Below are 13,098 nucleotides of genomic sequence, written 5' to 3'. Positions count from 1 at the left end.
TGGAGTCACATGGATTAATATTACGAGGCCTTTATTAACTTTTTGGAGCTTGAATGTTTTGGTTACTGGACTGTAAATGGAGAGACCGAAATCACCCAGGTTTCATTAAAAATGTCTTCATTTGTGTTCCGAAGATGAATGAAAGTCTTATGGGTTTGGAACGACATGAGGGTGAGTGAGTGATGACAGAATTTTCATTTTTGGTTGACCTATCCGTTTAAAGCCACTGTCATCTTATTTTTCATAATTGGCTTCTTGCTTCTTTGATAATTGAACACCGAAATGACTTCTTTCCTGCTCTATCTGCCTTTTGCACCTGAGCAGGAGCAAAACTGTATCTAGTTAGAATTTCGGGCATTTTATATGCACCGTTGTAGTGTAGTAGTAATCTTGCCGGCAAAACTCATGATCCTAAACGGTTAATAAGCCGTGACAGTAGGCAGTTAAATGAAAGGACATGAAAATAAATTTTATTGTGCTTATTAAAATGATATGCGTAGTGCTTCTGCACATTGCACTGCTATGCTCTTCTGATCATTGTAGCCTTTTAAACCGACTTTAAAGAGGGGGGAACAACACAAATCTTATTTTTGTGGAAATATGGTCCAAATACACCAACACCAGAGCACAGTGGAAGCTCAGCTCTGTCATTCCTACATACTTTAAAAACAAAACAAAACGCATGATCACTGTTTGTAAGTTGCAGAGGAGGCGTAGCTGTCAATCAGTATGCGATGTGACACGCCCACACAGTTTGTATCAGGCAGAAAATTAGTATAACAAAGAGGTTTTTTCAAACCGTGTCGCCAGGGTCTTTAATACCGTCACGAAGTCTTCATGGCTGTAATAAGTGAACATCATAAATCATGAATTTTGAAATATTGATCTTAAAATGGACCTAAATTTAAACAAGCTCTTTTTGATTTGATATTTAAAAATGCCATTTTAATGGCAAGGCTCATGCTTATGAGAAATGAAAGAAATGAAGTTCAGAAAACCATTGTTAGATGTTAGATGTGACGCTTGAGTGGTCATAATGTTGGATGTGGGTTAAATAGTGGTTGGAAATGGTTCAGCAAGTGCCACATGCTGAGAAGGAAGTTTCACACATCCCCACCAACCTCTGACAACCAACAGCAAATCAAGCACTTGCTAAAAGGCGTGTTATATGTGTGCAGTGGCCCAGCAGTTGAAGAGCTGCAGTGATGTGATGAGCATTCAGATGGAATGCATTTTATGTTGGGTGTATACATATTGACTTATCGAGTCAGTTCTCTTGTAGATCCTGCATTTGGTTCATGGTTAATGCTAAAATCATTATCTTGCATTCATTTCATTTGTTCTTTTTCCATTGTCAGCCATGTGAGGCTAAATGTGTGACCGTGTTCAGCTTGCTTTTGCTGCAAAGTGAAAATGACATGGAAGCAGTTTCCTTAGTGTTGTTGCAAGGTGCTATTGTTCTCGTTCCGTCTGCCTATGTAACTTTGAAAACCATGAGCGAGTGTCAAAATATTGCCACAGCTAACTCTCACAGGCAGTTAAGATCAGATTATATAATGGATATAGTTTTCTGAAGTGGTAAACATGTAGGTTTAAGTGTGTAACGTATGCAGAAGCCTAAAAGAAGAAGTAATTGGGGGAAATTGCAGAACAGACTGGTGTTTAATGTATAAGGTTGGGCTTTGTGAAACAGAGAACAGTTTTTAGTGCTCTTCCATCTCGTTTTACAATTGTAAAAGCCTTTATTTTGACTTGTGCTTTGCTTCTTTGCTGAATTTTACTATTACATGGCATTGGCCCTGAATCTCAAAACTAGACAAAAGATTTTTTTTTTCAAATGCCACAAACAGCAACTAGCACAAAGGATGTCTAGTTGTGAGTTGCAAACAACAGCTTCATTTCTGCCATGCAATGACTGCAGAATGGTTAACCATAGCATGGCGTGTATGTGCATGGCCTACTTATCGACGTGTCCTCTTGTTGGCCTAATCAGCTTTTGTGATCTGGGGATAGGAGGAATGGTTAAGAGCTACAGTTTAGATTTTAGTGGGGTATTTTTCTTTTTTTTTCTCTCTCTTTAATTTGAGTACAAGTTTTTATTCATGAAAACCAATTGAATCAAGGCCCCATCCATGTGTATACATACATTTCTGAAGACATAGTTTTTAACCCCCCTACACACACACTTTAAAAAATTCCCATCCACATAACAGCATTTTTAAAAATATAACCCCCCACCACCAAAAAAAAAAAAAAAAAAAAAAGTGAGCTAAGAGCATGTGTATTGTGGTATTGAGAGGTAGAGAAGTGGAAATACAGAAACCACCAGTATAACCAAAAGTTCCTTCATTACAATATCCTATGCATGGTTGGCCAAGTTTCAAAACTAAAAAATGATAAACTGATGATGAGGTGGAACTACTGCTTAATGAATTTGGTAATCCATTTGCAGTTTATATATATATTTTTATTTTATTTTATTTTTTATTTTAAAGCACCATAGCAGTGGATTCAGGAGCACTGCAGTGTGAATCATAGACTAGCAATTTGCATTAAGGTGTAGTAATAAAAAAGGGTTAGTGTTGAAATTGCTACCAAGATATTTCAGACCACAAATTGGTCAGCAGATGATGAACAGATTCCTAGCACATTCATAACTCGGGCAAAATCATAGTGCGCATGTGCAGTTTGGCACTCTGACATTTGCATTTTCTAAAACAATTTTTTTTTCTGTCCACATGAAAACAGTGAAAATGGTAAAAAAAAAAAAAAAAAAAAAGCACTTCCTTTCCAGTGACCCTGTGTATAGAAACAAACTACATTTTCAAAAATATCTGTATATGTGTAGACTGGGCATTAATGGGTGAAAACTTGTCGTTTGTCAAATAAGAAAGAGAACATTATTGTCACCATCATTATTGTCCTTACTAATAAATTTTTCTGTCTGGTAACCAATTTACAATCCTTCTTCCCTTCTAGAGTGTTGTTGCTTTCTGAATACAGTCTTCTATTCATGGCACCAGCCCTTCAGGTCAATTTACTCATACTGTCACTGCCATGACGAGTGAAAGCTCAGATGGCTCCACTTCCTCCTTCACCCTGGACCCGAGTGAGGAGATCTCTCTCTGGCTCTCCAGCCTTCACTTGCCTCAGTATGTCACCAGATTTACTCAGGCAGGCTACCACACCCTGGCAGACTGCAAGGGGCTTACTGAGGAGAAGCTCCTGCAAGTGGCTGACTTCCCCACAGGCCATCGGCGGAGGATCCTGCACAACCTTGAGGTCCTCATGGCAGGATATCATGATAACGAAGGTTCTGAGATGGCAGGAGGAGAGAAAAAGCCTGTTCCCTTTCCTAGAACTATCTTTATTAAGGAAGGGAAGAGAGTAACCTCGAATCAAAATCTACAGACAAACTGCACTGGAGAAAACAATAGATTGCCTGGAACCCAGACTCTTCCTCCAAGGACTTGCAAAGAGAAAACTTTTAAACATGACCCTGATTTTATCTCCACTGTCTCCCACACACTCCCATGTAGCAATTACAAAGCATCCGCCTCAGGTTCCAGATCTGCCTCTTTGGCCAACAGCAATGAATCGCTGCCACCTTTCACACAGTCGGATTTGGAGAACTTCTTGAAGAAGGCTACTCCTTTCATCACACAGCCAGTCTCGGGTGTAAAAGATGATGTCGACTCAGAAGGTTACTCAATGAGATTCCAGGGAGTGATGGTGGATAATGATATATATGAGAGTAGCCCATTTACAGCTTCTGGTCAAAAGCCCACACAATCTTACAAGCTACGACACAGGCCTGTGCCAGAGATCCCAGATTTCCCCGTCATACCATCATGTGACTGGTACGTTGTTGCTCAATATACTGTGTCAAGCTCTGATTTGAGACAGTTTTATTTCTTTCATGTCTGTCTAAAGTGTACAGGATGTATAAATATTCCATAATGACTAATAGTAGTAGTAAGCAACTAGATAGATATCTGAGGGTCATGTTTCATAGGTGAATTGCTTACATCTTAGCAAGACTGGACTGGTGGTATGGTCAATTTATGACCTTGATTATTTGAAACCTTCAGAAACATTCTGTTACTGGAGTCATATAACAGAATGCGGTGGAATTGTGGCACAGGGGGGTATCATTACCGCCTCCCAACTTTAGGGTCCTGGGTTTGGTCCTGAGCACAGGTGACTGACTGTGTGGGGTTTCTGTAGATGTTCTCCCTGTGTTTATGTAGGTTTCCACCGGGTTCCTTCTACCGTCCAGAAGCATGCATGTAGGTGAACAGGTTATGCTAAATTGCCCAATGAGTGTGAGAGGTTATTGAAGAAGAATGAATGAATGAATGAATCATGGAATGATTGGATGTTCTTTGTTGCTATTACCTGTAATATTATTTATCTGATGACTAGCTTAGCCTGATTGGAAAAACTTTTTGGAATCAGTAATTATTTGGTTAACTGGTTGCAGTAGTGTGTAAATATGTGTATGTAATTAGACCAATACCAGTGATTCTACTGATCCATAGGAACGTGTCTGTGAAATCCGGCACGGAGCAGCACAGCGGCACCGACGATCCCAGCGGCAGCAGGCAGAGAGGTATCCTCAACTTGATTTCTGCTTCATTTGCATTTTATTTAAGCGCTATTTCTTTTCATGATTATGGGCTCTGCCGTCTTTAAGCCCACGGAATGCGGCAATGGTATGGGGTCTGTCATGGGAGGAAGAGCGGACCGATGCTGTTGCGGTCTCAACGGAAGCTGTTTGTCATCTTCTTTATGTATTGGAGAGGCCTAGTTTGCCAAACTCTCAAAACTACATAAAGTTGCAGATGGCTTTGAAAACACTTGTTTTGTGGTTCTGTGGATGTGTGCATAAACTGTACTAAGAGAGGTGCTTTCCATTTCCTGTAGAGACTCTTCCAAAATTCTTTGTGCATGACAGCTCCCATAGAGGCTGGGGAATTGGGAACAGGGAATATTGAACTGAAGCCTTATGTAAGAGGACTGGGGTATTTCAGGATATTTAGTATTTATAATATACATCTCCAGTCCTTTGTTTGCTTCTAGGCTCTGGAGGATAAGAGAAAAAAAAAATAAAGAAAGAGAGACGGATAGTGTAAGACAAAGATGATGCGTATGGATGGAGGCTGGCGAGATGCGGATCACTTCAAGTTTATGGAATTACAACACTGACGTTGTGGCACTTATAGAAAACTTAATTTACCTTTATCTAGTTATGCGGCAGCTCTTCAGTGTTGTTTAAGTACCTTTTTAAAAGATTATTTTAATTACTAAGGCCAGTTATTCCGTGATAGTGTTCTCTGTTAATGGATATTGCAGTGGTGCAGACAATGCATAGAGGGAGAAGTGTGGGTGAGGGCGAGAGAGAGAGAGAGAGAGAGAGAGAGAGAGAGTTGTGTGCAGTCAGAAGGTCAACTGCAGATAATGATAAATGATGACACCGATCTGAAATGACTCCTGTGCCACTGAGCAAAGTGATCTGATACAGTGTCTGTCGTAGATAACATACTGCACTGTGGATCAGACCCCCTCTGGTATAGCCTTATCTAGTGGTGTGGTCCTGTCTATGAGCTGTGCGAGAGTGTGTCTCGTCCTGAAGGGAGCGCTCTGGACTTTCTGCTGCCCTTTACAATCACCGTCTAGATTGCACGTTCATTTATCACCTTGACAACCAGTTGGCCAAGGTATAGCCTCTTTGGTCGAATAACTGTTTTAAAGGACAGTGTAGGCACTTGCATGACTCGCCTTGTCTCTTCTCTTCAGATCTTTTCTCATCTCTTCTCTTGGACGTTAATTAGACGCTAATATAATATGCTAATAGCGATGCATTTAAATGCATTTCTGTGTTTTAGCCCCTCTTCATGGGACACTGACGTCTGAGGACATCAGTCCCTACGGTGAGGTTTATCTCTACAACACCCTTGCAGAAAACAAACTAGTAAGTAAAATCCTGATTGAACGTTGTGTTGATGGCCCAATCTGCCTCATAAAAGCTGCTTGTTTGACATTGTTTTAAAGTGACTGATCAACAGAAATTTGTAGCTAAATTTTGATTTTCACTTCTAAAAGGAAGAATATTTTGATCAGGAATATGGTTGCATTGAGTATAGCCACTTTCCCTATTAGATGGGTTCTAAAATATTTCCATACTTTTACGGAATTTTTAGGTGGTCAGTGATGTATTGCCTGCTGTTTAAAAAAAACACAAATTCTTTACTTGTACTTGAGTTTCAGTAAAACTTTTAACACTGATTGTAAATGCCAGAGTTTCTGTTTCTACACATTCAGTAAGCATCCATACAATATAAACATGACAAGTACTGTAATGCTATTTTATTTTTATTTTTGTAGGTTTTGGATACAAATGAAATGTTAAACCAAGAAACAAATGAAAAACTGGAACAGAAAAAAATGAGGTAGTGTCTGGCAGGCTATTTTAACTTGCATGTTAAACACGTGTTAGCCACATGCTTCTTTAAGTTTTACATTCTGAGAGAGACACGTGTGATGGAGAGGACAATTGTTTGCTACTTGTTGCTTGTACATTTTAAAACCTTTCAGATGCCTAACTAAAAAGACTTGGAAAAATAAATCATAATGACATGTATCTGTGTCATGAAATGTATGTATGAATACACACTCACACTTCCTTTTCCTCTCTGAATACAGGAAGCAGCAGGGCAAGCAGCAAGAAAAGGTGACAGAGAGCACCGATAGGCACCTCTGTGATGGATATGCTTTGGTTCAGCCATGCATTTCCAAACAGGGGCCAGTCAAGGAGTGTTCTTTAAGCACAGCAAAGTCCCTCCCACAGTCTGCACTGCCATTGCCTGGAGCCAAGTCACAGGGGGATTCAGGTGGTGTTTGTAGTGAGCCTTTGGATGCTTTTTCTCGACTGGTGCAACACACACTTCCTCTCCATAGTGAATTATCTATATCACCGTATGCCTGTTTCTACGGACGTCCTAAACATGCTGTGAAAATGGGCTGGCTGGACAAGCTCTCTCCTCAAGGGTGAGGAATAGTACAGAGGAATTGGGGCAGATCTTAAATAAGCATACAGTGGACATCATGCATTATTCTACCAGTATTCAGCACTGTTTAATTCTCAGTTCTGGTTGGTCAGAAGGTGTTTTTCTCTAACAGTATGTGTCAGTCAGGATCTATATTAATGTGCTGAATTTTCTTTATTTCAACTTGTACAAAGACATGCATGGAAAACGTGCCACATAAAAAGTTTAAAAAAGTGCTATGTTGATATGGTGAGGTTTTCTGTGAGATGTTTATTTAGCATTTTTGAAGATGTCTCCATTGTCAGCACTATGTAACAGTCAGAGGTAAAGCTGCACCTTTTTGCAATGTCTTGGTAACATGACAAGGAGAGGCTAGTGAGAGAAGGCCTGTTTACAGCCGCTATAACTTAAATGAAAACAGGAACTTGCTTGTTTTGTGGATGTTCCACAAAATGAGATGTAAGTAAATGGATGAAAAGTATGACGTGGTGTTCTTTTTAATAAATGAAGGAATTTAAAAAATGCTTCAGGATGCGCTTTTATAGAAAGAGAATCAACGTCTGTGTGGTAATGAAATATCCCATTGTGTGTGGAATATTTGCTACTAGATTTTCAAAGCAGAACATGCATACCAGGTGAAAATGTTTTGTTAAATTACTAAAGCCTGAGAACAATAATCTTAACAAGCCTTGCACGGCCGCTGTGGGGTTGTCATGTGATGTCGAGCTCATTATAAATAAAACTATAATACCGGGTTGTAATTTTCACCTTTATGGAATCTTGTGTCTAGTCTAGCATAGGCATTCACAGTACATACTTTCAGTACTGAGTGAATTAAGTTGACTCTCTGCAGGCTTCTTGCCCAGTTATGTGAAACAGTACAGTTTTGACTGTAATGAGCCTTAAAACATATAGTATTATCATTCAAGTTGGTACATTCAGTAGTCAGTAGTAATACAGTATTCAGAAGTCAGTAGTAATATTGCAATGTGAATGAGTTTCATATCTAGCTGCCCCAAAACCACTGAGGTCTAAAGCTCCTATCCTAGACACGTGATTGGTTTTGCGAAAACCGTCAGAGTACGAAGATAAGATGTTCACTGAAAATAAGTTGCATCTTCTTAAATAAGATGCTTTAGAGATTATAATTCACTGCTTCTGGAAATGTCTCATATGAACCCTGAAGAGTGCAAGTAATCTATTATTATTTAATCTAGATTCTAGGCATACTCAAAGTTTAATCTGAAACTATTTTACAGTTTTATTTCTCTTCTTACTTTCTAGGAAACTGACAATAAATGAAAGAAAGGGGAAAAGAAAGTACATGATCGCTGCAATAGTGCCAAGACACTTCATAATGAAAGGGCTGACTGCTATTGAAAACTAATAATAAACTGCTTATGCTTATATACACTTTGCTCAGTTCATTACTTATCTAAGTATTGCTTCTGTATTTTGTAGTGGTTTCTGTATTTTGCCTTCCTTTGCTGGAAACAGTGCTCACTGTTTTCACAGCTATTTTAACAAATGTGGTATTTTAGCTGTGTGGTCCTACTGAGTTGTTAATGAGCTAAGTGGTGTCAAATCCATGTGCTATTTTCATTGATGTCTGTGGTTTTGAAACCAGCTACTTGAGGATGTTAAAGCAACTACGCTGGTCTAGTAAACTGATGACAGATGAATTTACTGTTGCTACATTGCCTTGTTGCTACATTGCCATGATGAATTTCAAAATGAATGTGCATAGTCATTGTGAGTTAAAGGAGTGTTTAGCTTTATTGTTTTCATTGTTTTAACCAACTTCTCCCTTTTCATTTTCAGAAATCGTGTCTTTCAGAGAAGATGGGTCAAGTTTGATGGAGAGAATCTTTCTTACTATAATAATGACAAGGTTTGTGAATGTACCCCACACACACACCCACACACACATACACATTCATTGTTTGTGCTGCATTGGTACTGCTTCAATGTGCTTTCAGACCGGAAGATAATAATGAATTAATAGCCATTTTATTTTACAAACACGTTTTCCCACTTTCCCTCTATACCCCCATCTCACAACAATGTTTAATTATTTTGTAACCCTCAGCAGGCCCACATCAGGCCCCTTCTTCAGGCAGCTTACCAGCCAAATGTGGCTCTTTACTATTTTTTAAACAACCCTTTAGACTGCTCAGAGTTAATTCATAATATTTATATGAATAGAAACTCTAGTCCTGTCACAGTTATGTTATCACGCAATCGCAATTATTTGAGCTGATCACGATTGTTTGAGGTAATTCCAATTAACCATTAACCATCCACAATTATATTAATTACATACATTATATATACAGTATGTAGTCAGCAAACATTTGCACCAAATTTGAATGATTACACAAAGGCTTTCAAAAATCTATTATTTGTAACTGTTTTTGTTTGTGAAACAACAATAAAGTGAAGTTAGTCATTTTTGCGGTAAAATGTTGTAGATTATGTAGAATAGTGTATAATTTATTTGGATAGTTTTAGCCTATTTCAGTAATAGGGTTTATACACTGCCAGTTAAAGGTTTCTGAACATTGTATTATCGTTTTTGTTTAAACTTCAAGGAATTGATTAAAGTTAAATACTCTGTAGTTTGAAAATCTATGTAAAGTTATGGATACAAGTGAACTAGGAAATGTTTGTGACTATTGGAAAAAAAAAAGTAGATCTGACTAGAAGGATGGGACAATCGCTGTAATACGGCAATTTTAGCATACAACATATATTTGTCTTACACTAATGCTCTCTTTCAGCTACGAGACAAATCTAGGTTACGGTAAGTTATAGTCTTATAGTAGCTGCTTCAATAAAGTGCCTTTAAAGAAGGACTCATTTTGAGTCCTGTTAGAATCTGAGAGCAGATGATTTATAAATCATGAACTATTATAAGATTTACGTATTTGATTGAATGCTTGTGTAATTTTTTTCCATTATTTTTATGCCAGCTTGGGTAAACTGTACTGAAACATAAGGTTATGTTCAAAACCTTTGGACTGGTTGTACATATTTATTACTTATGCTGTGTTTCCTTTTTAAAAAAAAAATTGTCTAGAAATATGTTTGTTATTGAGAAATGAGTGTGTATGTGCATAGTTGCACTAGTTTTCTAGTCATATAATGATTGGCATGAAGTCAACAGAAAAGACAATTAAGTCATTCATCACAATTATTTGTCTGCCAGTTAATCGTCATCCAAAAGTTCATAACTGACAGGCCTTCTGTTTACCGTAAGAGAAGCCGGCCGCCATTAAGTGTCAGTTAACGGTCCACTACCTCTGATTGTTAGCTGACTAGTCAAGCTGAAGCTGATATTTTATCACTGCACTGTTGTAATGGCTGTTGTTAATAAAAGCTCTGCATTAGTAAAAGATCTGATGCCAGTTCTGTTTGGATTGTGAACGTGCTTGTGAGCTCGTCCAGCTCAAAATGTTTCTCCTTTTTCTCATTTCTCATGGCTGTTTGGCAAGCTTGACTTGAATTTGGTCTTGCTATATGAGTGATAAATATATAAGTGAAAATAATAGTGTAAATGCATAGCAACGCCTTTAAAATGTCATTGCATCAAGGTCAGTGCCACTGCAGGGTTGAGAATGATCAACCACCCAAATCATATCTGCTCAGTGGTGGTGGTGTAGTGGTCTCTATGTATTGATGGATGGGGTGTAGGAGGATGACAAATTGGGCATGGACTACAGTAATTATGTGGTGAATTCTCTAGGCCAATGAATCGAGATACAAGGTAGGGATCCCTTAAAAAACTGGCAACCCAACTGCCAATAGCACTGCCCTGTAGAGACGGTCCACAGGAGCCTGTAGTTCTTTTTAAATCTTCAGATTAGTAGTTTTAAGTGTTTTCAAATGCCTTCAAAGTGAGTCATTTTTATGATGACTCACCAGCTTCTCGAGATGTAAAATGTCAAATGTATCCCTAAATGATCCGTCTTTTAAATATTGGCTTATCCTGAGCACAAAGCCGTGCTGCTAATTGAACGATGGTGAAGGTGGTGGAGGATGAAGGTGACTTTGTTGAGTATAAAGGTGTGCCACCCTTTTTCAGGAGGAGAAAAAGAGATAGAGGGGTTTATGCGGAAAGGTGACATTGCTCCATGCCAGGCTGAGCACCTGTCTGCATTGAGCTGTTACGCTGCTTTGGCCCTATTTAGCTCCTGTAAATGAGGGTCAGCAGCAGAACTGCTTCCTGCTTCCCTCAGCATCCTTTTCGTCTTTTCTTTCCCTCATGCACTTTTTTTCTCGCTCACCCTCTCTATCTCGGTGGCTCTTTGTGGTTTTCTCTCCCTCTCTACCTGCATGTTTTAAGGAAGAAGCAGGGTTAGAATCGTGCTTAGCAGTGGAGAAAAGAGAGAAGAGGAAGCAAAAAGGGTAAGAACATTGCAACTCAGCGACATTGTATCTTTCCGGTGTCACCCAGAAGAGGAGTTTGAGTGTGGTTCCTCTCAAAGTTTCTTCTTCATGCCATCTCAGGGAGTTTATTCCTTGCCACTGTTGCCTCAGGCTTGCTCATTGGGATATAAATCTGCATCTTTATTTCTGTAAAGCTGCTTTGTGACCGTATGTATTGTAAAAAAAAAAAAAAAAAAGCAGTATACAAATAGAATAGTATGGAAATTAAATTGAATTATCTCTAGGCTTTTATCCTCCCCTCACTTTTCATCTCCATGTCCCTTTTCATCATATTTCAAGCTTAATGTAACTGTGTATGTTTATACACAATCATATTTTATGTTCTTTGTGTATTCAACTGGTTTGTTGGGTTCTTTTTGAGTCTGTGTTTGCATATCGGGTTTATAGGCAGCCATGCCATGCTCTTTTCTCTTCTGCCACCTTTTGTTCTGCATCAATCATATGAACTCCATGTGATGTACACTTGTTAATCAGTTGTTAATTATAGCTCTGTATTCTCCCTCATTTTTTTTCCTACCCTGTAGCCTTTGATGTATTAGGACTTTGGCAGCATCATAGCTCTGTGTTTGTATGTGTGAAAGGAAGCGTGTGGTTGTACTGTTGGTGTTTTTGGCATTTTTTTTTTTTGAGGTCAAAGCATGTTCTTTAGCTCTTCTCACAGTGTGTGTCTCTTTCATAAGCCCCTTAAAATGAGAGGTACCTAATATAGCAGCAAGGAAACAAAACGTTAATGTCAGAAACATGCTGCTTATAACTTTATGGTGCTAATTAGCCACTGCATGCGTTACATTAATTTATCATGCGTCACTGTGGTTATATAGTGGTACACAAGCAATAATATACAGGACAAAAGAAACCTATGATAGAGTTTTAAAGTCGGATTTTGCAGCGTGTTTTTTGTGATTGTTGTGGCCAAAAATTCTTGACTTTGCAGCGGCTTTGTGATGCAGTTTGCTTTTTATTTTTGTGGAAAGCTGCTTGAATTTTTAACGTTGCAATCGCATGAAATTGTTTTGTACGGTCTTTCACAGTGATGTTTGTTGGTAAATGAGACCTTTTAGCTGTACTCATGCTCGACGCATGAGAAGTGAAGAGGCGTTTGGCTGAATGCATGTTGTGATGACGTCACATGACATGTCTTGGCCCAAATCGGCGGGAAATCTGCGGTAATTTTGAAAAATTGTAAGCACTTGTGAATATTTGGGAGCTTGCGTAATTTTGTGTTAATTTGATGATCACAAACTCCTGGTGGTACGTCTGAGCTCAAAAATGGAATTTTAACTGGTGAACTCCATTTTGCTGACTGATTCCAATTATATAGGTTGATGATTGGGGCAAATGACATTTTTTCTCCATAATTTGGTCTCTGCCAATTCCCACTCATTATCATAAGACATGAAGCCAAACACTATGTATTGAAGAGCTATCTGCCCTCTTCCATATACATGAGGTCACAGATGCGTGATTGATAGGGGAGAGAGAGTATGTCCTCCCTCCTTCCCAGAGAGTACAGACAGTTTAGCTCTCTTGGACTCCATGCCTCGGATGGCTATGGCTTCATTGGTATTCAAACTCAGACTTTACATTTCCCTCATTTTTT

The 13,098-nt window shown here is 38.7% G+C and overlaps 1 protein-coding gene across 2 annotated transcripts in view; it reads left to right on the top strand.

Annotated features, from left to right (window-relative positions):
• Positions 1-13,098, top strand: part of arap2 (ArfGAP with RhoGAP domain, ankyrin repeat and PH domain 2) — an 88,249-nt gene that overhangs the window by 2,784 nt on the left and 72,367 nt on the right. For both annotated transcript variants that reach the window (XM_017472612.3, XM_017472613.3), the window contains exons 2-7: positions 2,980-3,860; positions 4,542-4,612; positions 5,889-5,974; positions 6,388-6,452; positions 6,706-7,050; positions 8,871-8,940. In XM_017472612.3, coding sequence (XP_017328101.1) covers positions 3,058-3,860; positions 4,542-4,612; positions 5,889-5,974; positions 6,388-6,452; positions 6,706-7,050; positions 8,871-8,940 — 1,440 coding nt within the window. In that variant the 5' untranslated portion in view covers positions 2,980-3,057. The remainder of the gene's footprint in view (positions 1-2,979; positions 3,861-4,541; positions 4,613-5,888; positions 5,975-6,387; positions 6,453-6,705; positions 7,051-8,870; positions 8,941-13,098) is intronic.

The sequence above is a fragment of the Ictalurus punctatus genome, chromosome 7 (assembly GCF_001660625.3).
Source record: "Ictalurus punctatus breed USDA103 chromosome 7, Coco_2.0, whole genome shotgun sequence".
NCBI lineage: Eukaryota > Metazoa > Chordata > Actinopteri > Siluriformes > Ictaluridae > Ictalurus > Ictalurus punctatus.
Note: the sequence above shows the minus strand (reverse complement) of the source record. Positions and strands in the feature narration are given on the sequence as shown.